This window comes from Martes martes, assembly GCF_963455335.1.
Source record: "Martes martes genome assembly, chromosome: 1".
In the NCBI taxonomy this organism is placed as follows: domain Eukaryota; kingdom Metazoa; phylum Chordata; class Mammalia; order Carnivora; family Mustelidae; genus Martes; species Martes martes.
The window spans coordinates 68,640,315-68,667,766 of NC_137888.1; the positions used below are offsets into that span (position 1 = coordinate 68,640,315).

Consider the following 27,452-nt stretch of genomic DNA (forward strand, 5'->3'; position numbering starts at 1 on the left):
CCCTTCTATTTTTTATATGATGATTCTATTTTTTTTTTTTTTTTGGGACCATTTTCCATAGCACCCAGTCGCTGATGTGATGTGAATTTCCTTTGGAGATGGGTGGGTATGACTGTTTCCTAGGCGGGGGCCTGGTGCTTTCATATACGTGGGTGGGGCATGTTGAAAGGCCAACCCTATAGGTATGCTGATGGGTCAGGTTGGCAGGCAGCCCTGGGACACCCACACTTGCTCACATGAGGAGCTTTCATTCTTGGGGGGGAGCACTTTGGTGGCATAGCCAGCTCACCGCGACTCCGTGTGAGCAGGCACAGCCCAGAACCCTCCTGTCCTCTGTGCCATCCTTCCCATGATTTGCTCCAGGAGAGCCCTCTGGGTCTGGCACAACTTGTCCCTTCCCCAGAGCTCCCTTACGCAGACCTGCACCCTCCGCTCACAGGGCTACCTGCCTTTCTCTCTGCCCGGTCTCCCTCAGTCCGGCCATTCTTTAGGGACCCATCAAGATTTCTGTCTGCTGCTGCCACCTTTCCTGGTGGCTGGGGAAGGAAATGAGTTAGCTCTGGGTCCTCAGCCTGATGTCAGGAGCCAGAAACTGGAGAGTTTTGTTTTTGTTTTTTTAAATTTTTTTATCTTGAGTTGTTCAAAATTCTGCTCTGAAATCCTCCCACAGGAAGTGCTTCCCCACAAAGAATCTATCAGGTTTATCTGTATGCTAAATTTCTGAGGTAGCTAATATGCCTTGTGTCTATATGCCCAATTAACAGGAAGAAGATGCGGCCCCTTTGGTTAATTAGATCTGCTATGAAATCATTCACTTGATGACCACCCTAATGAAGCTAATAAAGCCTCTTCTGAAGCAGTCTATTGTTCCTACCTTAAGTACTGTACCTCGCTCAGCGACGCCGGCAGCAGAGCTAACAGACTCATTATCTTCCAAATTCTGATGTCTATTTTCACGCTCCGTTGATTTCATTAGATACAAAATAAAATCACTACCTATTAAAATTGCATTAAAGTCCTAACTTAAACTGACAAAGGCTCAGAAACTTAGAGCCTGAGCTGTTGTTCAGCCTCTGTCTCTGGGAAATTCCTACGTTGTGCAGACAGTGGATTGGACCTGGCCCCTCTCTTGAGAGCCCAAACATTCTGCATTTCCCCGGACTGGGTGGGGAGCCAGCAGCACAAAGCTGCCAGTGAAATTATCTGGTTTCTCATCATTCAGTGATTTAACAGTGTTTTAATGGTTCCGCCATTATTTTCTGATTTCCAGATTCAATTGAGGCAAATGTGAGGATGGGAGGGGAGATACTCACTGCAGTGTCTGCAGAAAGGACCACCCGTGGAGATATTTTCATTGTTGATGGTTCAAAGCTGCTAAGGCAGAGGCCAAGGCCAGGAGATTGGTTACATACTTCCAGCATCACATGTAATCGGTGTTACTTTCCTCAAAGATTAAAAAAAAAAGAAAAAACCAACCTTGGTTCTTATAAAAATGGGAACAGAAGGTTAAGTGGCCATGACTTTCCAAAACCAATATGTAACCTGGCTGGATCCTGGATCCAGGGGAGAGAGGCAGAGTGGGCGTCTGGGAGCCGGGTTTGGAAGAATGCAGCGGGCAGGTGCGCAGAGAGAAGGGCATTGGCTGAGAAAGGAGCTGTGGTCCTGGCGCAGGTCTGGGTGAATGGTGACCTTCAGCCAGCCACTCCACGGACTTCTCCATGAAATGAGGCCGTCATGCCACTTTATACTACTGCTCTCACCAGCCAACTCAGCATGTGCGTGTGTGTGCATGTGTGAGTCTGTGCGAGCCTGTGTGTTGTCATTTTTAAAAGCTGTGCTCCAAAAAATTGCCCGTCCCCAAATTGAGTACCACTGTTCTAATCCCAGCTTCCTGCAGCTACCAGGTAATGTCCCCTTGGGACCCCACAGTAAGAACTGTGTTCTGATCATCTTGAAGCATCTTTGTAGTTCAGATCGCCTGTGAATCTGTGCCCAGGAGGAGGGACTGTCAGCGGTCACAAGCTTCAGAGGATGGAAAACTCTGCCTTTTCTTTCCTTCCTTCTTCCCACGCTTCACATCCCTGGCTCCCATTTGGGCTCTATCTGCTGACCCCTGGGGTTGTGTCCTCAAGGCAGGAATCCAGAGGTGACAGGATACTGTCCCCGATGCACATACTAAGATCATAACAGGTGCACAGCAGTGTTCTGGGTGCGGTGGGCATTCTAAAGTGCCATGCAGTTGAAGAACATGACACCGAGATGCCAAGAAAAACTGACAACAAAATCACTGTTGATTGGCTACTCGTCATGTACAAGGTGTTGTGTGCTAAATCACTCTACGAGGGTCTTGAATCCTTACAGCAATCTAGTAGAGTAAACATGATCATCCCATATTACAGATGAGAACACTGAGACCCAAAGTGATTACGTGATTTGCCCAAGGTCTCAGGGCTCCTTCAAGGGCTGATCCAGAATTGTAGGGAAGTAGAGCTCCTCACCACCCTGCCAGACAAGGTGGAATCAAGGAGCAGACGGCTTCTCAAACCAGATTGTAAACCATTAATGGGTTAGGAACGTCGCTGTGAAACCGGGGTGTAAGAGCAACATCAAGAAAATAGAATAGACTAGGGAAGATCAGACTGCATTTCATGTTTTGTGAATTGTGTATGTGTCTGTATATCATTATAATGTAAAATTGGTTTCCTACTGGGTGTTGTGATAAAAAACAGTTATAAAACTCTGGGTTGGAACAGTTAGCCAATGGCTAGGTGTTGGGGAGGTTTTTCCCCTCTAGAAATAGACCATTACCTGGTTTTGTCATTTCAAACACTCTCTTTACATCCCTATCTCCTTCCTCATGGTCCTTTCCAGCCCTGAAATTCTGTGATTGTTTGAGAAGCACAATTAGTGTCCTAGCAGTTGAGAGAAGGACAAGGTTGCTGGGCACCCAGGAGCTTTACAGGGGTGAGAGGAGGCGGGTCTTTCTGGGCAGGGGAGCCAGCATGAGCAAAGACATGGAAGTGGACTCCAGGGTACGGAGTGGAGGGCGGACGCACAGGTGGGCCAGGAATGCAGCGCTTCCCACCCTGGACCTGGGAGGCTGGGCAAGATCTTATTGGCAGTGGGAAATGAATGAAATCTTTGGATCAGGAGAATGGACTGATAAAAGTTCATTTAATTCTGGAGTTGCAAACTCCTCAGAATCCAGGGAGGTACCACGAGAGAACCAGGTGGACCAAATGGGGACTGTGGGTGAGCCATCCATCACGTGGCCCCTTGGAGGGGGCCGCTACCTCTGAGCTCTAGAAGATCATCTCACAAGAATCCAGGTCCGGTGTTGCTAAAATTCACATTTCCAACAGAAATCTGCATTTTTCATGTGAAATCTCCTGAATTACAATGTCGACAACTCAAAGGGAAGACTGCTGTAACAAACATGCTTCAAAACAGAGCACCTCGAAGAAGATGGAGGGCGGGGGACGGTGAGGGGCCGGGTGTGTTGCATCTGGTCGTTCAGGGACCAGCGTTCCCTCCATCCTGCTCTGCCACCCTTTAGGGTACTGTCCTCAGCTGTGTGACCAATGGTGCATCATGGCCTGTCTCTGTTCCAGCGGCTACCTACAGCTGAGGACAACCCTGAAGTACCTGGCAGTTGGGGGAAGTCTGCTAACCACACGCCCTGTGGCCCTGCGGCAAGTCCTTCCCAAAGGGGTATCTGGCAGGTGCAGCTCTGTGTTTACCACGTGATACGATCCCCCAATACACTTGTCAGCAGGTGTATTTCTGTAACACCGGTTGTTAATAGTTACCTAGGCTTTGATAGCACAAATAGACCATATCATATGAACATACACATCTGCTTCCTTATTTTTGGGCTTTTAGATTGTTTCCCATATTTGCTGTTTGAAACAGTATCATAATGAACATTTTTTTTAAAAGATTTTATTTATTTTTTGACAGACAGAGATCACAAGTAGGCAGAGAGGCAGGCAGAGAGAGAAAGGGGGAAGCAGGCTCCCCGCTGAGCAGAGAGCCTGATGTGGGGCTCGATCCCAGGACCCTGAGATCATGACCCGATCTGAAGGCAGAGGCTTAACCCACTGAACCACGCAGTCACCCCCATAATGAACATTCTTAACTAAAACTTTAGGTATATCTTTATTATCTTTGTTGCATGCATTTCTGAGATAAGATGTTAGTCAGAGATGGTCTTTCTGCATCTGATCTCTCTCATTTTCTTTCTCCCTCGCTCCTTCTTTCCTTTCTTCCTTCTTTTGTTCTTTCCTGGCTTTGTCTTCCTTCATTCTCCTTTTATTTCCTTTTATCTTATAAAATATACACACATAAGATAAGTACCTAAAATGTACATTATAATTAATATTAATAAGGTGAGCGTTGTACCATCATCTAAGTCAAGAAATGTAATGTCGTGAGTCTCCCTGGAGCACTTCCAAATGCCTTCTCTCCCACAGAGGTGACCCCATCTGACTTTTGCGGAATGCAGTTCCTTGATTTTTAAAAAATATAATTTTGTCACCTATGTCTATATCCCAAAAGAATATTGTGTCATTTTACCTGTTTTCTGAATTCATATACATAATACTCTAGGTCTCACTCCTTTTACTCAGCAGTGCATGTAAAATTCATCATGTTTTGTTTGTAATCTAGTTCACCTTTTTTCATTTTATATTCCATTGTTTGACTATACTATTTATTTATCTCTTTTGATGTTTTCAGTTTTATGTCCAGTGTCGTTTGGAAGTTTCTGGTCTGTTTCCTGGTGCACCTGTCCACAGATTCCTCAGCAAATATGTCCTATAAATAGAATTGCTGGATCATAGGGTATGAACATTTTCAAGTTTACTAGATAGTACTAGATAGTACCAAAACCTTTTCCCCATAATATCCATATTATCCATATTGATGATTTTCACCAGCAGTGAATGAGAGTTCCCATCTCAGTTGACATTGCCAGATTTTTTTTTTTTTTACACTTCTTCGGCAAGTTGGTGGTGTGTAGTAATATTTCATTGTGGTTTTTAATTGTATCTCCCTGATTGGTAATGAGATTGAGCACCTTTTCGTGTATATTGGCAATTTCAATTTATTCCTTTGTGAAGAGCCTGTTCAAATCTGCAGTTTTTTCTATTAGGCTACCTACCTTTTTCCTACTGATCTGTGGGAAGTCTTGCCCACTTATATGTGTGTGATATCTTCTCCCATTCCTTTTGTTTTCTACTTTCTTTATGTTCTTTTTTGATTACAGAAACCCTTGTTTATTTATTTGAGAGAGAGGGAGAGAGAGAGCTTTCGCGTGCGAGCAGGTGAGGGGCAGAGGGAGAGGGATGGAGAGAATCCCAAGCAGGTTCCATGCTCGGCGAGGAGCCCCATACGAGGCTCAAGCCCATGACTCTGAGATCAATCATGACCTGAACCGAAATCAAGAGTCCGGTGCTTAACCGACTGAGCCACCCAGGCGCCCCAGCCCTTATTTCCAATGTAGTTAAATAGTTAAATACATATATTTTTTTCTTTCGTGGTTAGGGCTTTTGTGTTACATTTTTTCCCCCTATCAAGATCAGTCAACTCTTCTACATTATCTTCTAAAAGCATTATTGTGTTTCTCTTTAGCATTCAGATTTGTAATCTAGCTGGAACTGAGTTTTGTGTAGAACATGAGGTAGGCATCCATTGTCATTTTGGCGTATGAACACCCGGTTGTCCAAACATCATCTATTGAAAGACTGTCTCTGTCCACTCCTTTTGCAGAGGCAACTGTCACAACTCAGGGTCCATATATGCACGAGTCTGTGATGGAGTCCGTGATGGTCTAGTCTGGTCCATGGTCTATTTTTCTGTTCCTGTAACAATATCATACTGTCTTAATAATGAGAGCTTTCTATCAAGTTCTTATATCTGCAAAAGCAAGTCTTCCTACTTGTTCTCCTTTGAGCTTGTGTTGGCTTTTTTTTTTTTTTTTTTTTTTTTGGCCCTTTACGTTGTATATCCACCAGCTTTTGTAGTTTGTGGGGGTGCTGATCTGAATAACCACAACTGTTACTAGCGGAAGCCGTACTCTCTGGGTAGAACATTTTAAATTTGGATTTAGATATATCATAGCAAATGGCACTCTGCAAAATGTGAGCTACCAAGATACACTCCCACAAGTGGGTCATCACAGGATTTGGAATGGAAAAATGCTCTCTATGTGTTTTGTGAATTAATTTGGGTAGGGATATAATGTTCACCTCATGCCTCTTATAGCTGCTCATAAAGTACATGCTGAATATGTGAATCTTTTGGATGATAAAAATGCCAAGTGTAGTGACAAGCGGAATGTATTTTCCCTTATTATTGTAGCTGCATGTGTGGTACCCATGAGGATCTGATATTTGAAAATAATCGATTATATACTATTCTGAAAAGAAGGCCTGGACACACTTAAAGGCAAAGTGAGTGTTTTAAAAAACACTTCATTAACTCTAAACCTCAAAAGCAAGAGCAAACTGTACGTGTGTGTGTACATAGTTTACAGAAGCATTCAAAGGATTTATCGGATTTTGGGTGCATGGAGTTTGCAAGCACCTTTGCAGTGCTCATGAGCCAGAAATGAAAATATTTACAGTTAAGTTAGTAAGAAAATAGCATGAAGAAGTTATTCAGTGAGCTGGAGCCAGAGCTGCAGGCTGAGTGAAACCACTTTAGGTGCACAGGCATAAACATAAACTCTTAGCAACAGGGAAGCTGGCGACTAAAGGATTAATATCAGACACACAATCCTGAACCAAAATCCAAACATAAAAACCAACCAGTGGCTCCAATAAACTGTGTGGCTCATGACCTACCATAAATGAAAGGGGTGACTTGGCACGCAAGATGGAAAGTGTAATAAACAAACAAACACACAAACAAAAAAGCCTCCGTTAATGAGCGTTCTGACCGCAATCAAATCATATGCAAATCAGGTGCTGTCTACTTGAGTTGTGTAATTGGACCTCATCACGTGGTGTGGCGGGCAGAGGCGGTGGGATTCATAGGGTAGAATTTGGAGTGTACTAGGGAGACAGTGAACTGAACCACTAAAGGTTAATGGAGCAGCTCAGCTTAGGAAAGTTGCAAAATCAATCTTACAGTCAGGATGTTTGTACATTCCTTCATTCATTCACTCAACAAATATTTGCTCAGTGTACTCCATATGCAAAGCACTCATGCTAAGTCCTAAAGCAGTTTTAAAGACGAGCATGGACAGTACTATAAATGTTCACATGGATTCTTTAAGTGGCAACATGTCTACCTTTGAATTGTTTCATTTCCCATGAAATGTGGTCTTTGTCTTAAGAAACTTCATTTTTGGGGCAGTGTTTCTGAATGACTAGAACCCTACTACTCATAGTATGTCACAGAGTTTTTTGAAGAATGAGGGATGATTTTTAATTTTAGTCTGGAGTTCATGTGTCTTTAACATTTTTTAATATTTGTTTATCTTCCCCTCCTTTAAAAAAAATCCCAGAGATCATGTCTAAACTTTTTATAGGCAGTAACCTAACCAGGATTTAATAACTCTCTTTTGTTTTTTGTTACCTTTCATTTCTGGAACATAATGGTTTTCCATGTGATATACAATTTTTATTCGAACACAGGTCAGGTCTTGAGCCAGGAAAGAAAATAGTAAATTCATAGTAGAATAAGTAGTGTGTGCACCTGGCAAGAAAGAGGGGGTGTGGCAGTGCAATGAATGAGGTTTGAGAAATCCTGAAGGAGAAAGAAGGCATGCCCACACTCTTTGCTCAGCTAACTCATTGGTTCAAGCATGAACCACAGAAACCATTGGGCATTGGCTGCCTCCCTTTCCCGTGGTAACTGTGGAAGCCCCCTGGCAGAGGCTTTTCAGCCTGTCTTTCTTTTCTTTTCTTTTTTTTTTTTTTAAAGATTTTATTTATTTATTTGACAGACAGAGATCACAAGTAGGCAGAGAGGCAGGCAGAGAGAGAGGAGAAAGCAGGCTCCCTGCCCAGCAGAGAGCCCGATGCGGGGCTCGATCCCAGGACCCTGGGATCATGACCCGAGCCGAAAGCAGAGGCTTTAACCCACTGAGCCACCCAGGCGCCCCTCAGCCTGTCTTTCTGTGGACGGAGACTGGCATTAGAGCAAGAGGCCTTCCACATGGTGGAAATGATGGGGGAAGCCTGGGGGTCAAGGTGTGGACTGCAGGTGCCTGTGATAAGTGTGGATCAGAATCAACAGGAGGAATTTTCCAGGACTCACCCTTGGAGGTAACGTTGAGTGGGAGGAAGGGAGTGCTTAAACCTCATTTTGAGAATGTCATTGGACGGCAATTTGAGAAGGCCTGTAAATCTAGAGAACAAATACAGGGCTGGAGGTCAGAAGCCCCTGAGCTTGGAGTGTGTGTCCTCTTGCGGTCATGGACTTGCAGTTCAACTAGGTGTTTCCATTTCCTCAGCTCTTCACTGCCATCAACGAGGAAGCTCAGTTTCTTCATATTTGTGTATCTTTCCCATTGCCCATGAGGCTTCCGTGCGTATTAGGGACCAGCTGGGTGCCATTTTTGTGGGAGAGATTGGGGGAAGAATGCTTGGTTGCAGGAGGATGGGGAAAGATCTTATCTGAATTCTCTGTGCTTTCTATCTAAGCCGAGTACAGGGTTCAGTTCTCAGGGGTCCTTGGGGAACACCATGAAGTCAGGTTGCTAAAATTCTACTGGACGTAGCTTTTCATGGACAAAATTAGTGCCTCATTTCCAGTCTTCTTGAAATATCTGTCCTTCTCTGGTGAGCGATTATAAGGATGAGCATCTGTAAATTGCTTTGAAAGTGAGCCATGATTGTGCAGATGATATTATCTACCTTTCCCTGACAGCAAGAATCAGCAATGTGGGGCGTCTTGTAGGTAAATAAAGACTTTGCGGATCGGGAGGAATCATGGGATTAAGCTAAATGTGAGCCCCAAATGCACACAGTGCATATTCAGCACTTTGCCTTGAACTACCAGATGGATAATAATCTGTTAGGGGATATTCTGTGTCGGTTATTTAAAGGGATAGAAAAGATTGCTGACCCAGGCCGGGACTGGATGCAAGCTGTGGGCACATCTGCAGCTACTGAGGACATATTTCTAAAGGTTTCCAGCAAAACATAAGTAAACAATTGCCTGCCTGAGTGATATGGGAGTTTCTTAAGGGCCATAAACACCCAAGCTGATGGCCAACATGGTTGGACAAATCCAGCTGTTTACAGAAACGAAGCCATTCAGCCAACACATACCAAATGGCACCATCTTTCTTGGGCTCCTTTCCAACATGGCGCATCAAGCAGAAGGGTAAAATTTGAGAGAGGGACACCTGGGGGTCCCAACCTGGTGACAGCCAAAATGTTGTAAATACGTGAAGGTGTTGTGGCCTCCTCATCATTATGGACAGAATGAAAGAAGCCAGGGGTCCAAAAGCTTCCAGAGCAGGCCATGCATATTAATTGAGAACAATTAATTTTCACCAGAGGGAAAGGGCTTCCTTCTGTCATCACTGACTGTTATTCCCACTTTGTCGGCACTGCTATTGTGTCAAGCAGAACACAATGTGTTATGATGCTGCACATCAAATCTTCTCTCTCTGGGCTCAGAGTCCAGGCCATGGCATGTGCAGAACATTGGGTTTCCAGAAAACTGAACCGGTAGGTCTAACCACCCCCCCCCCCCCAGTCTCTTATGTTCTGTGTCGAGGAGGTTTGGGAGGGAAAGGAGACGACATATCCATCATTAAAAGAATAGTGGAAAAATAAGTCTGAATGAACCCAGGTGTTTGCTATAAATATCAAAACAGATATCTGAGTGCAATAAATCCCTAAATTTTTACGTTGTACCAAAATTTCATTAAGCCGATTAGATACCGAAATAAATAACAAATGGGGCATTGGCCGGAGATGAAGAAAGCAATATATTTTCATAGAAAGGCTGGGAGTTTAGATATTTATTGGATTGGAATTTGACCTTTGGCATTAAAATGCAGATTGTCTCCCAAAAACTGTAAGTGGGACATAGACCTGCAGAAGAGACTTTTCTGCATAATAAGTCGTGCCCTAACAATGAAATTGTGCATAAAAATAGACAGCTAACAAGGCATAGCAAAAGAAACAGTTCAACAAATCAACAAAACATTTTGTGCTCTTGAAATGAATGTGACAGAAACCGCGCTTGAGCAGAAAGGTTGCTCCTTTGAAGTGAGTAAAACCACATGTCATGTTGTGTCGTGACTGAGAAGAGAGGAATCCGTAGAAGGACAAATATATAACATCTGAAAACTATGAGATGTTACACTTTGAGCCAAAGTTGCATCCAACTTTTTAGCATGTAACTAGGCAAGAGCGGAGCCAGAGGATAAGAGTTGACATAAAACTTCGGGAATTTGGTAGTTGGACAGAAAATGAAAGGGGGTAGAGGATGAACTATAGAGCCGAGAAAATGCGCAATGAAACTATCCAGGGTGAAGATTACTTTTTCTCCCTTCCTTCCTTCCTTCTTTCCTTCCTTCCAACCTTCCTACCTACCTTCTTTCCTTCCTTCCTTCCAAATTTTATTTACTTATCTGACAGAAAGAGAGAGAGAGAGAGAGAGAGTGAGCAAGGGCAGGAGGAGAGGCAGGCGGAGGGAGAAGGAGAAGCAGACTACTCCCTGAGCAGGAAGCCCCTAAGACACAGGGCTCAATCCCACACTGGGGTCATGACCTGAGCCAAAGACAGAGGGTTAACTGACTGAGCCACCCAGGCACCGCCGTGGGCTACTTTCTATCTCCAGTTTCTTTCCTTGTTGGTTTTGCTGTCTCGTGACTGTCAAAACAATGCATATATGAAATCGTACATTACACTTTGTTCACCAGTACATCTTAGAAATTACATGTATAAGCACGGAGGTCATCTAAAGAAAATTGCAATGTTTCTGCATCCTGGTTTGTCTGTAAGTTACAGGAACAGAGCTAACATTGCCTAGGATGGAATTTGCTTTTGTGTGTGGCAATGTGTACCGTGAGACTCATGACATGCCCCAAACACTCATTTTTCTGCAGGAAGAATCGATGTCACAATATGTTGTTCTTGTAATTAAGTGCTGCCGTAATTTCTTTTTCTTTCTGTTGAATGCAAGCAAAGCAGGAGTTTCTATTGCTTTCGGTAAATACAGAAGTTGAGAGTGACAGACTAGTTCTGGGAATTTGTAAGCATTATTTTACTTATTTTGGGGCTAGGCACAGGCTCTCATGATTGTGTAGACTGCACATATGATTGTAGACGGCACAAAGTCTCCAGCGTCTGCTCATTTGCTGTGTACACTGACATGGGGCTGTACCTGGGGCAGGGGAAAGGGGGTTAGGGAGGGATCTCTTTTCAATTTGCACTGCTCCAGAAGAATCCTCTGCTAGTAGCCATCTGATACTCTTATGTAGCCCTAGAGGTGGGAGTGGGGAGGAAAGAGTCCACCCACCTGCCTGATCCAGAGTAATTTATTGTAGGTGTTTACCCACCATTAAACATCAAAGTGGCTGACACCTTGTTTCCTAAGCTCCAATGTGCTGATCAGTCACTGAGGAATCTTGCTAAAATGCATACACTGGTGTACACCTGGGGCCCGAGAGTTTGCATTCTAACATGCTCTCAGGTGACCTTGGTTCAGCTGGTCCATTGACCACAATTTGGGTAGCAAGGCTTAGTGGACATCAAGGCCAACGAAACACAGGTCAACTCCAGCTGTGATGGCCTCCATTCTTTCCGCCAACCACTTGAACACTTCTCCCCATCTTTCTGCCTCTACAAACCTCAACTGGAACTCTCCCCATCCTGAAAAGAAAGCCCTCACCAAACCAAATCCCCAAATATCCCTAACAGAAGAAGGGGAAAGAAAGTGGTAGGACATCCTTCTTTCCGGTAGATCCCAAGTTCTTCCCACTTGCTTCATTCCTCTCCAAAGGGAACACCTAGGGGGAGGGCAGGAATTATTATCTACTAACCACTCCAAGCCATGCTGTGGGCTTGACCTCTGCACCCTCCCTCACTTCTTCTGTCTGTTCCATGAGTCAGATATTACTATCCATATGTTGTTTTCCTATATTGCCGATGGGAAACTGAGGCTCCAAGAGAATCCATCAGACTTGTAAGTGAACTTGTGGGGAATTAAATCCAGGGCTGCTTTCAAATTCTGTACACGAGCCGCTATCTGTTTAAATCTCAAAGAACTTAATTCTTTCTGTTAAATAAAGAGAGGGGTTTCTAGTTGACAGCCTTTTATCAGATACCGTGACACCTGAGGTGGAAGTCACATTGAAGGCACGAGGGTGTTACAGTCGACATCCCTTTATTTGTTTTAAACAGAAATCTATTAGCACAGAGCCGCATGGATGTCTCACGGAGTTTCTGCTAATCCGATGTTATCTCTGTGCCCTCATGACCGTTGGTTTTGGTGACTGGTTGATGATTTTTAAAGCATTTCTGATCATGGGCTGAAACTTCAGTGTCAAAGCTTCCCTTTTTTTCAAATGTTGGATTTCAAAATACTCTGCGAGTCACCCGTGCTGACTGCCGCTGACTCCAGCGGCGGGCTGGAGATGGGTCCGGTCAGTCCCCAGGGAGGGGGAGGGCTAGCTCTCAGCAGATACCAGGGGCCCTGGCCTCTGAGCATTGGCTGTCAGCGGACAGACCCTCTGTGGAGAGAACAGGCTTACTCCGAGGAGGAATTCCTGTGGACTGGAGCTCCACCCTGGGGATGGGGGCCGGAGTGAGACCAAAGCACTCTGCCTGCTCCTAGCTTCAACGCTATTTAGTGTGTTCATAACTCATGAATCCTGACGCACTGAGGGGGAAAGCTGGGGAAACGAAATGATTTTCAAGTGCTTCAAGCCCATTTTCTAGCCGAGGATGGTACAAGACACAGCTTTAATGACGACTGGGTGATGTCCGGCATGGAGATGTGGAAAGAGATGACAGAAGCTGGGTCTCTTACTTCCAGGTAATAGCTTCTCCAAGAAGCCTTGTCCTAGAAGTTACTCATCCTTGTACACTTCGGCATGACAAACAGCTTAGCGTGCCAGCAAGCCCAGCAGAGGGGTGAATATAGCCTGCACTAAAATGCCTTTAGTGAACTGAGCATTGACATTATGCCATCAGATTGCATTGACTGGTCTTATAAGAAAGAATACTTTCAGGGGCACCTGGGTGGCTCAGTGGGTTAAGCTTCTGCCTTCGGCTCAGGTCATGATCTCAGGGTCCTAGGATCGCTCAGGTCATGATCTCAGGGTCCTAGGATCGAGCCCCGCATCCAGCTCTCAGCTCAGCAGGGAGCCTGCTTCCCTCCCCTCTCTGTGCCTACTTGTGATCTCTCTCTCTCTCTCTCTCTCTATCAAATAAATAAATAAAATCTTAAAAAAAAAAAGGAACACTTTCTGCCCCAACTCTATAGTTGTTGTTTTTTTAATTGTAGATTACAGAGACACATTAAAGGACTTAGTCTGCATTCTATATGGCATAATTCTTTTATAAAGACCCCCAGTAAGTCAGCCAATAAATATTTATTGAGCATTTACATGCCAGATACTATGCTAGTATTGGGAAAAGAGTAATGAACAAAGGAATTACATGAATAAAGCTTACAAGAGAAGACAGATAAAATTTTTTCTTAGTTTTCGTGTCAGGTAAAGCTGTTGAGCTCCTGAGCAATCTTCCTTCTTTACTCTGGCTACTAGGAAGCAGAAAGCCTTTTTTTTTTTTTTTGGCTCACCTTCAGCAATTCAGTAGGACCTCATGGAATGAGTTGTTAAATAGAACCACATCCTCAGCTTCATGTTATGTTCCCTTTGACCAGTTTTCTTGTATTTATCCTTGCAGACCATCTCACATCCCTACTATCTTTTTCTTCCTTCCTTTCTTTCTTTTTTTTTTTTTTAAATAGGGGGCTATAATTAAATAATAATAGAAGAGCCCAGTAGATCCTTGGGATCAGAGTTCAGGAAATTCTGATGATTAGATGTGGTTTCTGGGAGTAAATCTGATGGAAAAGGTATACTAATTAGAGCGAGAGCAGTCCTGGCTGTGTGGCTGAGGGGGCCAGAGGTTACGTGGGAGCAGCCCAGCCAGTGTGTTAGTAAACAAGGTCAGGGAAAGGTGTGGGTGGTGAGGTCCTGGATACCAATGTGGGGGGCTGCCTTGGAGCTCCTTCTGATCACTGCCTGGCTAGATCCTAGAATTTAAAGGTGGAAACTCAAAAGCAAAAGCATTGCTTTAAGGGCAGGTGGAGAATAAGGCACAAAGACAAAGCATGAATGAAACCAAATCTATAATTAGGCAGTAAGCCACCATGTCAATTTGGAATTTTTGGTTGTAAGTAACAAAAATGAACTCTGACAAACTTAATGGGAAGGAGGGGGAATTGGTGGATGCATTTGGAGTAGCTCACAGGATCTTTAAAAACAAACAAACCAAAAAACCCTCCAAGTTCAAAGGCTTAAAGACAGGGCCCCCCTGAAAGGGTAATGGAGCATCTCCCTAGGGCTTCACTGTTGGGATGAGGGCGCTGCAACTGTATTCTATTTTTCAGTCTCTCTGATGAAGATTTGGATTGCCTGCCACATAAAACCAGTTCAACACGTAAAGAATAAATGAATTGGGATGTCTGGGTGGCTCAGTCGGTTAACTGCCTGCTTTGGGCTCAGGTCATGGTCCCGGGGTCCTGGGATGGAGCCCCTCTTTGGGCTCCCTGCTCAGCAGGAAGCCTGCTTCTCCCTCCACCTTCCCCCTGCCCTTGTGTGTTTTCTTTCATTCTCTCATACTCTCTCTCTAAAATATACAAAATATTAAAAAAATGAATGAATGAATGAATGAATGAATGACTGGAACTTTCATGGACAGAACATTTAACTTGCTGAGTTTGGGTCTCATACATGCCCCTTGGGAAGAGAAGAGGAGTACTTTGGCTGAAGTTCCCATGAAAGCCACACTTGATGGGGTGGGGCTGTTCAGATGCTGTTCCCAAAGGAAGGGAGAATGCATGGGGTCAGGCAGAACCCGTAAGGATGCCCTATACAGGTAGCAGGGAAATGGCTGGTGGACTCAAGGAGGTGGTGTCGCTAGCTGTGGCAGGGGACATCTCTTTGTCCAGTTAGCTTGTCCGTGATGTCTGGAAGGAAACTCTGATGGAAGAAACTCCAAGGCTTTGTTTGTCAATCTTGTCTTTATTCCCACACTCACTTAGATTTGCTCTGCTAGTATTTTATTTAGGAGTTTGATGTGTATATCAAGCAATGAAAAGGACCCGTTTCCTCCTCTGAAATTCCCTTCTAGTTATTTTCCCCTTAGAATGAATTGGAAGGAAGTCTTCACTCTTTCTCTGTTCTCTGGAAGAGTTTGTGTAGGATAGAAATTATTTAGCTCTTGAAAATCTGTTAGAAAATCTGATAAAGCCCTCTGGGCCTGTTGGTTTTCTCATGGAAAGAGTTTAAATGACTGCTTCATTTCCTTAATAATCATAAGACTATTCAGGCTATTTCTTTTTTTGACAATTAAGGCAAGTGTGGGTTTTTAATTTTTTTTGAACTTAACCATTTCATTAAAATTTTTAAACTAAATTAAGTAGAATGGTTATCTCTGGAGATTTTGGGCCCTGTAAAGGGCTCATGAGTATTCATTATGTTATTTAAAGTCATATAAAATAGAAAAGGGCTACCCTTGGACTAATGACGGTATGTTTTCAATCAAGGGTATGATTAATCCAATTCTGTGTGCTTAAGTTCCATTGAAAATGCATATTTGTTGAAAATCTGAGTGAGGCGATCTTTCTTGCCAGGGGCAGATGTATTTCCCAAAGGTGAATCTCGCAGGGTCCCCCATGACACTGACAGGCTGGGCTGGAAACTATCCAGATAACCCAGCCTTATATTTTTTCCCAATCCTGATTATGGAGGAAGGTCTTGGAAGATTTCTCTGCCCTACTACACAGGCAGGGTACTGGGCCCACAGCACCCCTGGATGTTAGGCCCCTATTTGTCCAGGATTAGGCAAAGGTCCCAGCAAGTTTCTAATAGTGGTTCCTTTCCACATCACAGGCACCAAAGAAAAGACTGAAGGAGCATTCTGGCACAGACTGCATTGCAGCGAACTAAGTAACAAACTGAATGAAGGACAGCACAGTGGCATGACCGGCTCCCCTGCCAATGAAATTATTATGTGACTTATTGTATGTCTGGGACGTTCCTATGCAAAAAAGGATAAATGGGTTAAAATGAAAAGAATTTCTGAACAAATGTGGGCAGGAAGACATTATCAAGTCCTAGGATGTCATTAGTTGTAACAAAGTTTGGAATTAATCATGACACCATGCAAATTGGTAAAATATTTGCAAGCCAGGAGAGGGTGGAGATGCCGGAAGCTGGTAATTTATGCCAGCTGAGCGCTCTCTGTGGGGGTGTATGGCAAATGGATTTACTAGTTTGCCAACTCTAGTAAAGTGTTAGGAAATTGCAACAAAATTGTTTCTATGCAAACAATTGTTTAAGAAAGGGTCTTACATCAAATAATTGCAATTCATGGTGCTTTCTGAGTAACCACAAAGCCAGAGACTAAATTAAAAATTCTAGAAATTATTTTCCTTGGAATCGTGCTGAATATTAAGATTGAGATTTTTCTCGCTTCCACAGCTCCCTTTCTTCCGTCAGTTTTTTAACAAGCCAATATCACTTATTTTTTGTGTGTGTGTTGGGGGGAAAGATAGGGGGAAGAAGGGAGAGGGACCTTCGAAGACAGCAGGGGGAAGGAGGTAGGTGGATCCAGAAATGGAGAGGTGGGAAGTCACTCAATTAAGTTCTACCACCTTCGTCTGTAAACAGGGATTGATGACGGCTATTCGGACCTGCTCTGAGGGGTGATGCGCTTGCGACTTGAGAAAGCGCCACCTAAACTCAACTCTGCCTCCTTCCATTTGCATAAAACGGGTCCTAGAAACACCCCATCCTTATGCTTTGTCAGAACCACAGAGGGAATAATTATCTGAACTTACTCCCGGCGTTGTGGGTTTTTTTCGGGAAAACGGGGTGAAGTCAAGTTCTTCGAATATTTTTCTCTCCTGAAAACCTGCTGGAGTTGTCACTTCCCAAAAGTCCTTGTACTCTTAAGATTCTTTCAAACTCAGTGAGGAATAAGAGGGCAAACAGCAACATTTTAAATTTAGGATCCTCTGGCTGAGAGAAGGTACCCAAAATAGTACAAATAGAATTTTGTAGTAACTTTGTCAAACTTCCAAAAACTTCATGTGTAGGAGGCAACAGAACGCCTCCAGGAGATCAGCGCTCTGTTTCCCTGCAGCCCGTGAACTTCAGGACCCCTACCGATTCGCCGCAACTTAGGCAATGCCTCCAATGGGGTTAGATCATCCGAGCATCTACCACCCAATCACCGTTGAATTACCGAATGCTATTGTAAGTGTCCCCATTTTACGGATGCAATTGAGGGTATGGCTTCGTTGCCTTTGGTTCTCTTGATAGCGAAAGAGAAAGCGCGAGCGAGCGATTTTTCATCTTTTTAAAAAGAACTTTAACTTAAACTAACTCAAAATGAGTTTTTATTTCCAACGACCGTGTTTCCTTGGGTCAAATCATGTGAACTCATCTGTAAAAGCAAGAAGCAAGACAAGTATTTTACTGTAAATTGGAACAACAGAGTCACTCCCCGACCCCTATCAGCCCAGTTCCCGAGCATTCGGTCACGGCGGACGCATCACTACGAGCGGAGGCCCGGAGAGCATCTGCGGGGGGCGTAGTGAACCCCAAGCTGCCCTATCCGTCGGTGGAGTAAAGCGGGGGAAGGCGCCCCGCCTGCACACTCCTCCCGAAAACTGATGCATCTTCTTTGACCCCGGGGTCAGAAAGATTTATTACTTCCTCGCTGAGGGAGAAGCCCCAGAGCAGCTGGAACGCGTGAGCCGGGAGTAGAAAGCCTGCAAGCGGCGCTCGGCATCCTCGGAGCCGGTTGAGTCCTCGGTTCCCGGAGGGGCGGGCGGTGCCGACGCCCAGGGCGAAGAGCCGAGTGGGCGGCCGCTTGGGGATTTCTGCCCTAACTTTATCACCAACTCTTTCTGAAAGCAAAAACGGGCGCCTAAGCCCGGCAGCCGCAAGGAGACTCCAAGTTTCTCAGAGCCCCGGGCGCCCGATCTCTCCGCACCCCGCTTCCGCGCCCAGGTGCTGTGGGACGGACCGCTACGGCCTCGGCCGTGTAGATTGCTGCCCGAGCGTCGTCGCTGTGAATCAAGCCCCGCATCTCCTGCCCCCAAGGCGGCGGCGGCGGCGGCTGCGGCTGGAGCCCGACTCCGCGAGGGGGGCGGGCATGGGACCGGCGGAGGAGGAGGGCAGCGCGGCGAAGGGGAGGAGCCGCAGGGACGGACGGCCGCGCGCACCAACCCGGCGCAGGCTGGCAGCAGCCGCGCAGAGGCTGGCCCGAGCGCGTTGCAGCCGCTCCGCGTAGGGGGAGTCGGGTAGCAGCATCCTCCCGGGCGCTGCTTTCGCACGGCGGCTGCAGCGGCGGGGGCTCCCTCTGCCCGGATACCTCGTTGGCCAGAAGCGGCTGGTACCGGGGGGAGGGGGGGGCGGGCCGGCAAGGGAGCGCTGCAGACTCCGGCTCCTTGGCCGATTGTTGTGTGTGTAGGGTCCTCCCGGGCCAGTAGGAGGCTGCGGAGCGGCGGGCGCTGCCGGCTATGCCGGCCCGGGCATCCTCCGAGTGATGGAAGAAGCAGCTGCTGCCGCTGCAGGGTAGCGCTGCACCCCATCCACCGCCGCCAGAGAGATGGGAAGATTCCGGGAGCGGAGGCCGAGAGCGAGAAAGGCGGAGCCGCTTTGCCGGGAGCTGGGTCCTGTATAAGCCCCCTCCCCCAGCCGGCTTCGCCCCCCGGAGCGAGGAAGGAAGCTGCGGTCTCGAGAGGGCGGCGGAGACACCGCTGGAGCTGGGCATGCTGGGCTCAGCAGAGCGCGGAGCAGGGTTCCAGGCCCGGTGAAAGTTTCCCTTCCCGAGCCGCAGGGCGCCAGCTGCCCGGAAACTGTCCAGGGCTTGGGCTGCCGAGTCCCGCGGCCCCCTGTAAGGCGCGGGGGCTCCCGGGCAAGACCGTGCGCGAGAAATCGAGGAACGAGTGACAGCGGGACAGACCACCCGGCCGTGATCCCGGGCCGCTCCGGGGTGCGCCCGCGGCACCAGGTGAGCGGGGGGAGCCCGGCAGACCCGCGGGTGGGCGTTACTTAGGTGGAGGAGGCGGATGGGGAGGAGGATTGGGGCGCATCGGCTTACTCCGCTTCTCCCTCGCAGGTCTTTCTCGGAGCCGCTGCCATGGGAGAGCCAGCCTTGGGCGTCGGGGACCAGCCGCCGCTGCTGCCGCGTCCGCCTCGGAGCCGCGGCCCCAGTCTCCGCGCCCGAAGTCGGCCCGCTGCGTCCCCCTCCTGGGCTGCAGGGCCGCCTCCGCCGCGCCGCCTGCCCCGGCTGTGCCTGTGATGAGCCGCAGCCCGCCGCGAGCCCTGCCCCCGGGCGCGCCCCCCCGGTTGCTCCCGGCTGCGCCTGCCGCCGCGCCGCGCGCCCTGCTCCCGCCGTGGCCCAGGCGCCCGGGCCGTCGCTGGCCCGCGTCCCCGCTCGGAATGAAGGTGTTCCGCAGGAAGGCGCTGGTGCTGTGCGCGGGCTATGCGCTGCTGCTGGTGCTCACCATGCTCAACCTCCTGGACTACAAGTGGCACAAGGAGCCGCTGCAGCAATGCAGCCCCGACGGGCCGCTGGGTGCCGCGGCGGGGGCGGCTGGGGGCGGCTGGGCGCGCCCGGGGCCTCCTCCGGCAGTGCCGCCCCGCGCACACACCCGCTTGGACCCTCGTACTCCGTACCGCCCTCCTGCCGCCGCAGCCGTCGGGGTGGCCCCAGCCGCCGCAGCAGCAGCAGCAGGGGCAGCGGGGGCCGTGGCCCCTCCTCGCAATGGCACTCGGGGCACAGGGGGTGGCGGAGAAAAGAGGCAGTTGGTGTATGTGTTCACCACGTGGCGCTCGGGCTCGTCTTTCTTCGGTGAGCTCTTCAACCAGAACCCCGAGGTGTTCTTTCTCTACGAGCCAGTGTGGCATGTGTGGCAAAAACTGTACCCAGGGGACGCTGTTTCTCTGCAAGGGGCTGCGCGGGACATGCTGAGCGCTCTCTATCGCTGCGACCTCTCGGTCTTCCAGCTGTACAGCCCCGCGGGCAGCGGGGGGCGCAACCTCACCACGCTGGGCATTTTCGGGGCAGCCACCAACAAGGTGGTGTGCTCCTCGCCGCTGTGCCCCGCCTACCGCAAGGAGGTCGTTGGGCTGGTGGATGACCGCGTGTGCAAGAAGTGCCCGCCGCAGCGCCTGGCACGCTTTGAGGAGGAATGCCGCAAGTACCGCACGCTGGTCATCAAGGGCGTGCGTGTCTTCGACGTGGCCGTGTTGGCGCCCCTGCTGCGCGACCCGGCCCTGGACCTCAAAGTCATCCACCTAGTGCGCGATCCGCGTGCTGTGGCCAGCTCACGCATCCGCTCGCGCCACGGGCTCATCCGTGAGAGCCTTCAGGTGGTGCGCAGCCGGGACCCAAGAGCCCACCGCATGCCCTTCCTGGAGGCCGCTGGCCACAAGCTGGGCGTCAAGAAGGAGGGTGTGGGCGGCCCGGCGGACTACCATGCGCTTGGCGCTATGGAGGTCATCTGCAACAGCATGGCCAAGACACTCCAGACGGCCCTGCAGCCCCCTGACTGGCTGCAAGGCCACTACCTGGTCGTGCGGTACGAGGACCTGGTGGGAGACCCCGTCAAGACCCTACGGAGGGTGTACGACTTTGTGGGGCTGCTGGTGAGCCCCGAAATGGAACAGTTTGCCCTCAACATGACCAGCGGCTCAGGCTCCTCCTCTAAGCCTTTCGTGGTGTCCGCGCGGAACGCCACGCAGGCCGCCAACGCCTGGCGGACGGCCCTCACCTTCCAGCAGATCAAACAGGTGGAGGAGTTTTGCTACCAGCCCATGGCGGTGCTGGGCTATGAGCGGGTCAATAGCCCCGAGGAGGTCAAAGACCTCAGTAAGACCCTGCTCCGGAAACCCCAGCTCTGAGAGGGTTTCCTGGGAGAGCCGACTCCCGGTGGAGACGCCCACAGGAGGACTGTGGTGTATTTAAACAAAAACAGCCCAGACCCAAACTGAGGAAGCCCACATATTCTATTATAGATATATAATATAAATAACCACACAGGCACTTGCTGTCAATGTTTTGAGTCATTGAATTTCAAGGAACAGCCACAATACACACACATCTCAGCAAAGGCAAGACTTGAAAGTTCTGACCAGCTCCCCCCCCCCCCCCGCCCCCGCCTCTTCTCCCTTCCTTTTTCCCGCCTTTCCTACCCTCTCTCTTACCTGCCTTCCCTTTTGAAGTGGGATGTTGATTAAATCAAGATCCAGTAACCTAAATCTTGTTTACAAAATTTTCGTGGTATCTGTGAACACGTAAAAGAGTAATTTGGTTGTGAGGGGTGGGGGTGGAGAAGGGGGAAGTTGTCCAGGAGCGCAGAGCTCCATTGGGCATGATAAACCGAGGAGGCATTCTTCTAAAAGTAGACTTGTGTAAAAAGCAAAGGTTCTACGTGAGTATTAATAAAAAAGATAATAAATAATATTCTTTTTAATATTTGCCTCCATTACTTTGGATTGACCTGTGCTACTTCTCTTGTGTAGCTTCAGAAAGACTTTGCTTCCCCTCCCCCCACCTCCTCTCCCCATTCTGTTTCCTAGAAAACTGCTAGGATGGGTGGGGACAGCTTCTGACTCCTTGATAAGAACCTTGGAGTAGTTTTCTCACATGTAAATCACAGCCTGTCAGGTGAGCAGGAGTGGGGACAAACCTTCGAATTCTAAAGGCAAACACCAAGCAGGGCCGTGGAGGGAAAACTCATACTACTTTCCTGTTCCACTTTGAGCACAGAAAGGAAGAAGCAGCCCTTGGGGCTTTGAAGGCATTCGGTTTTGATTACTGTTCAGTTAAGACTGGGGAACCCTGAAGCAGAGACATGTTTTGGTTCTGAGGTTAATTCAGAAAAAGGACTTTTTTTTTTTTTTAAAGAATATAAGTAAAAAATTTCTGAGGATTAAAACACAGACCTGAGAAATCAGCATGAATGTATTGTTGATGATGGCAGCAACTTCTTTGGTTAGAAAAATAACAAGCATACGTATCTGGAGTGTTCTCCTGCCTGTGATCCAGTAAATGGAGGCATTTGAAAAGGGAAGTTTCACCTGAGAGCTATAAGGGCACTCACAGGCTTTTCCTTTTCTTTCTTGGTTCCCATTCAAATCAGCGCAAAACAGAATGTGAATTTGTCATGGCTTACGTGGGATGCCCACGAGGGTGCATTACTTTTCCTGACTGTGTTTCCTAAAAGTAAAATTGCAAAGAAGCTATAACATGTTGCAGACAGCATAAGGCTTCAGTCAAGAGCTCCTTTTAGATACGAAAATGAATTCTGGGAAAGAGGAAATGAAAATGAATTATGAGTAAGTGTGTTGGATTTGAGATTTGGTATTTTCCAGGGAGAAAACCATGCCAGTTTTCCTGCAATGGTGATGGTGTGCTGCTGTCCTGAGATTTCGACTGAAGCATTCTGTATTACAGTATGGAGTTTTAAACCCTAAGTAAGGAACGAGAGACAGTGTAGTTATATATTTCATTAGAGACGGTACAAGTTTGAGATCATCATGACTTTATTTTACTATAATTTATTGTGAAATCTCTGCGGGCCAAGCTGTGTTGGCTGAACGCGGGGGATCTGAAGGAAAATATGATGAAAAATAATATGTACATGGGAAAGATTTTAACACAAGATGATTCTTAAGTATAATTTTCATTACAATGTGAAATCTAACTACACTGTTGAGAGTTCAAGATAAAGAAGCACAGAAGTTAGAAAAACAGAATTGTGTTTAGCAGTGGATTTTATAACATACTCTAGAATGACTAGTTCTTAATTTCCTAAAATAGTTTGTAGTATTGTGTTGTTTAAATCAGACGACAGCTATGACATATGGATCATGCTTTCTATGCTATTTTCACGGTAGCGCCTCTGCCCAATTATCGGCAGCAACGGAATATTTGCAATAGCTTTCATTGAAGAATACTAAAATTAAGTGAACAAAATAAATATTAATGTCGGACAACTATAGATGAAACAGGTTTAACAGGAAATCAAGACCACATCTTTAAAAGGCAACCATTCTAAATAAAAAAACATGGAAAAACAAACTTCATGTGGCATTAGAATCAGCTCTTATCACTCGGTCACAGTAAAATTCATGCTTCGTTTTTGAGTGAAGGATTTTTAAACAGTAGAATTCATTCTTCTGTCAGTGTATCTAAGGACTTGGTGTTAAAGTAGAATTTCGATGTGTTTGGATCTTGTATCTAAAAACAAAACAAAGCAAAACAAAACAAAAAAAAACTGGATGCCACGTGGGGCCCTGGCAGCCGGCACAGCACTCATGGTCTCTGCTCAGATGAAATTTTAAGCATCAACACCATTTGTCCCCTGGTGGTGTTTGAACGGGGTTTCTGCCCAATACCCTTGTTTGTAGCAGATGCTTGCTCTCCACTCTGCCGCTCTGTAATTGGAAAAGGTGAATTGTGGCTCCTGGAGATTTGTACCTAGCTGCATTCTAGGAAAGCAAGACAGGTGTAGTTCCCACCAACGGTCGAGACAGTCCTATCAGTGACATTCAGCTTCCACGGGTCGGAGAAGGAGAGAAGCTTTTTTGGCGTTCCTAAGCTCCTGTCAGCCCCCAGTGCAAGCAGACCTGGGCCCTGGCAAACTGCACCCAAGACTGTGACCGTTTCTGAGGCAGTGGCCGTAAAGGCAATGCTTTCCCATGTCCCAGCTTGGCAGAATGTCCATCAGCAGGAGGAAATATTCTTCAGAGCAGGTTATCCGAGTGATTTTTATTTTCAAATTCTGCTCAGCTGATAGCACGCCTGACTGGCCCCTTTGACTTTGGAATGCCTTTGTTAATTAGAAAGCTCTATTTATAAAACGTAGTCTACCTGGTGCATCTAGTCAACAAATAAGAGTTTGGAACAAGGCAGTGGCACTGGCTGGGTGCTTGAATTTCAGGGAGCTCAGAGGCACTCAAAGGCCTCATTCAGACTGACCCGTGGGCACCTTTGCGGGCAGGGACTGGGGCAAATTCTGTACCCTTCAGTGTCCACGGTGTAGTGAGTCCTTGATAAACGCTTGGTAAGTAAATGAATGAAATAGCGAACTGTCGAAATTTTAAAGCGCTCAGAAGGGAAAGAGTGAAAGAATGTGTTCCCTGTTTGGAGAAATTGCTAGGCTGTTCACTGAAATTTGCTGGAGGAAGGGGGCCTTGGGCTCTGTTTGGATGTGGGGAGCAGGCAACAGGAACGTCTTCAAGATTTCCTGGGTGCCCGGGTATAGGCTAATATTTCCCACAGAGGAATTAGAAACAAAAATTCAGAGTTTCTGAATGTGGAGAAGTAAAAATTTCCAGATGAGGGACTTGACGTTCATTACTTGTTTTCCCAATTGTATGAACAAGAGAATGGAGGGTCAAAGCTACCTGTGGAACTAATGCTGCCTTGGTACCTAAGGGAGGGCTCTACGGTTGTAATACTTATTTATTATTTTGAGGGCTTTGAATGAGCAGTTTAACGGACCATGAGGTGGATTTCACCCAGGCAGAGGAATAGTTATTTTCAGGAAGTTCGGCCTCTTGTGGATGCTGAATGAGACAATGGTGGCCTGTCCCCACGCATCCCTGCCTGGCTGTGGCCAGTCCTGTCCAGAATTTCTGTTGTGTACGGTGTAGTTGCGGCTGGATTATGCTGTCGGTTTGAAATTAATGTGAATCTGAGAGAGGCTGTTAATGAATATTCCCCGGGTCTCAGCAATGAAATAAAGATCATGTTTGAAACCCTGTCTCTAGAGATGACTTCAGAAAGACCAAGAGGGAAATAAAAAGGCATGTTTTGTCTGTAGCTGTGAAGAAGGCTGAGGTGTCACTCTACCACCCTCCCCCACCTGTCTTCCCTCCCTCCACACGACAACACCCCACCCACCCCACCCCCACCCCCCGCTGCACGCATCCACCCAGATCCTGCACTGTCTTCAAGTCTGGAAAAGAGAATGTTTTAATGCCCACTGAAAGGTATGTGGGGAGGGATACTTTTGATTTCAGACCTCGGGACAGTAAGTGCCGATGAGTCTATCACAGCCTATGACAGTTCTGTGTCAGGATCCAGTGTGGACAGGCAGTAAATGACAATCGCAAGTGAAGAATGGCCTGAGCTGTGTGAGGGGGTGGCTTGAGGTAAACACGCCGTTTACAGACCGCTTTGTCACTCACCTTGAGGCCGTTCAAAACTGTCACAGGAAGAACATAATTTGCTCATATCCTTTCCCTCCTTTCTGGACATCCCAGCTGCTACTTTTGCAGTTCAAGTTTACAGCCGCTGGGCTGCTTGGGTACAGGATCTTGTACAAGTGTTTAATAATTGAAATTACAGGGCTTGACTTTTATTATGGCTGATGCAATTCTGCACACCCTTAATCAAATTATGCTAAGGAAACTGTTAAATCCTGAATAACAGGTTAAGTTTATAGAATGGGAAACTTTATGAACCAGGGTTTGGAGGAGGTATTGTTTGTAAACTTGAAGGAGCCTTGAAGGAGTAGGAGCCTCTCCGCAGACTTGGCAGGATGATAAAGAATGATCGAGAATGGCCGAGGCCAAGCTTAACTTTTGGTCGACCCGGTTATCTGTAATTAGATGTCAAAAATTGTCTGGGGGCTGCTCGAGCTTTGCAGGTTTGTGATAGTCACCCTGCCACATGAATGACGATTGAAAGTGATCAAAGTGACTCCCATCTTGGGTGTCTAGGCAGGGCTTGACAGAAACGCACCTCTTAGACAGGACCAGCTATGTAATTTGTGGAGCTCAGTGCAAAATGAAAGGGTGGAGCCCCTTGTTAAAAAACCTTTTAACCTTTCAATTCTGCAGTAGCAAAGAATTAAGCCAAGCACAGTGTCCTTCTGTGCGTGGGGCCAGCCTGCTGTACAGGTTATACGCCGTGGAGGTGCTCCTGGATCTGTGTGCAGGGACTGAAATGCCAAACCAGGGGAGAGAGCAGATAATGGTGGCCCACAAGTTCCTGGGAAGTGGGTGCAAAGGTAGGGTTTATTGTGTGAACTGTAATTAACGCAGAGACATCCTAGCCAGACAAATGCGCTTTGTGCGATGGAATTCTAAGGAGGTGCACAGACACAGGACACGTGATCCTTAGGAACTGCAGCAAGTGATGCACAAGCCCCTCTGAGTCATCAGCTGGGCTTGAGAGCGCTTGAGACTGAGTGTTCTCAGGATTGGTCAGGCGCAAGACAGCTTGTGTTGTTGTGGGAATCCTTAGAAGAACAGGTTATTCGTCTTCCATGAGGATGCGGGCACGCCCTCCTTGTCCTTGGCAGGTGGATACTGGCAAGTCCCGCTAATGACAATGTTCCCTTCCTTCTGGAACTACCGTGGGACTCTGTATTTGCTTTGTGTATAGTAGAGAGGGAAAGTTTACGTATGGAAGAGCAGAAGGTCAAGTCACAATAAACTCAAGGAGTAAAGGTGCAAGATGTCACTAAGCCAACTGGTGTACCTCCTCATTGTGCTAAGTATAGTTGGCTATGTTTATTTTTTATAATAGTTGTGATACATCCCATTTTCCTCTGGGTAGCAGTTCTCCACTCTCTTCACCTCCTGCCTCCCATTCCTTCTCTGCTTTGTGAATTCCTACTCATTATTGAAGATCCGGGATCTTTCTGAAGGTTTAATTTATTGGCCCTACTCTAAGATGCAGAAGTGTCTTTCTGTCCCCTCCTTCCCCTACCGCCATGAGCATGGATCTATCGGTGGGAGCCAGTGCAGACTGAGACTCATTGTTCATAGCCTACTTCCTCTCCTAGTCTAGGTTCTTCAGGATCTCTTGTGTGTGTGTGTATCTCCCCAGCACTGAAGCTGTGTCTTGCTCACGGGTCTGTAGTAAGTGAGTGTGAAATAGAAGACGTGGCCCAAGAAGACAGAGCAGAAGGGATTGAGGGGCAGACACTTTGTCCAAGAGACTTTAGAATAGTATACGACATTCCACGATATCTTGAACTCTTCATATATGTGGCATCCAGAAGCTGTAAAAGAAGGCAAATTAATACCGGCAAAAGGAACATACCAAATCATGCAGATGGAAGTCTTCCAATGTGATCCTTCCTTGTTAGTGTTTGAAACAGAGAAACAATAATGGAGCCTCCCCCACCAAAGAAAAGTAACAATTGAACTGCAGTCCAACAGAAATGATACAATGTTTAAAGAGCCCACTAGGAAAATGTGTTATTATAAAGGA

The 27,452-nt window shown here is 47.1% G+C and overlaps 1 protein-coding gene across 1 annotated transcript; it reads left to right on the forward strand.

The window, feature by feature from the left end:
- Window positions 1–19,516: 19,516 nt before the first annotated feature.
- On the forward strand, window positions 19,517–24,976 carry CHST2 (carbohydrate sulfotransferase 2; the record flags this gene model as incomplete). Its single annotated transcript, XM_080813060.1, has 1 exon — window positions 19,517–24,976. One exon carries the CDS (start codon window positions 19,517–19,519, stop codon window positions 21,119–21,121), a length of 1,605 nt encoding a protein of 534 aa, XP_080669186.1. The 3' UTR covers window positions 21,122–24,976.
- Window positions 24,977–27,452: the final 2,476 nt, after the last annotated feature.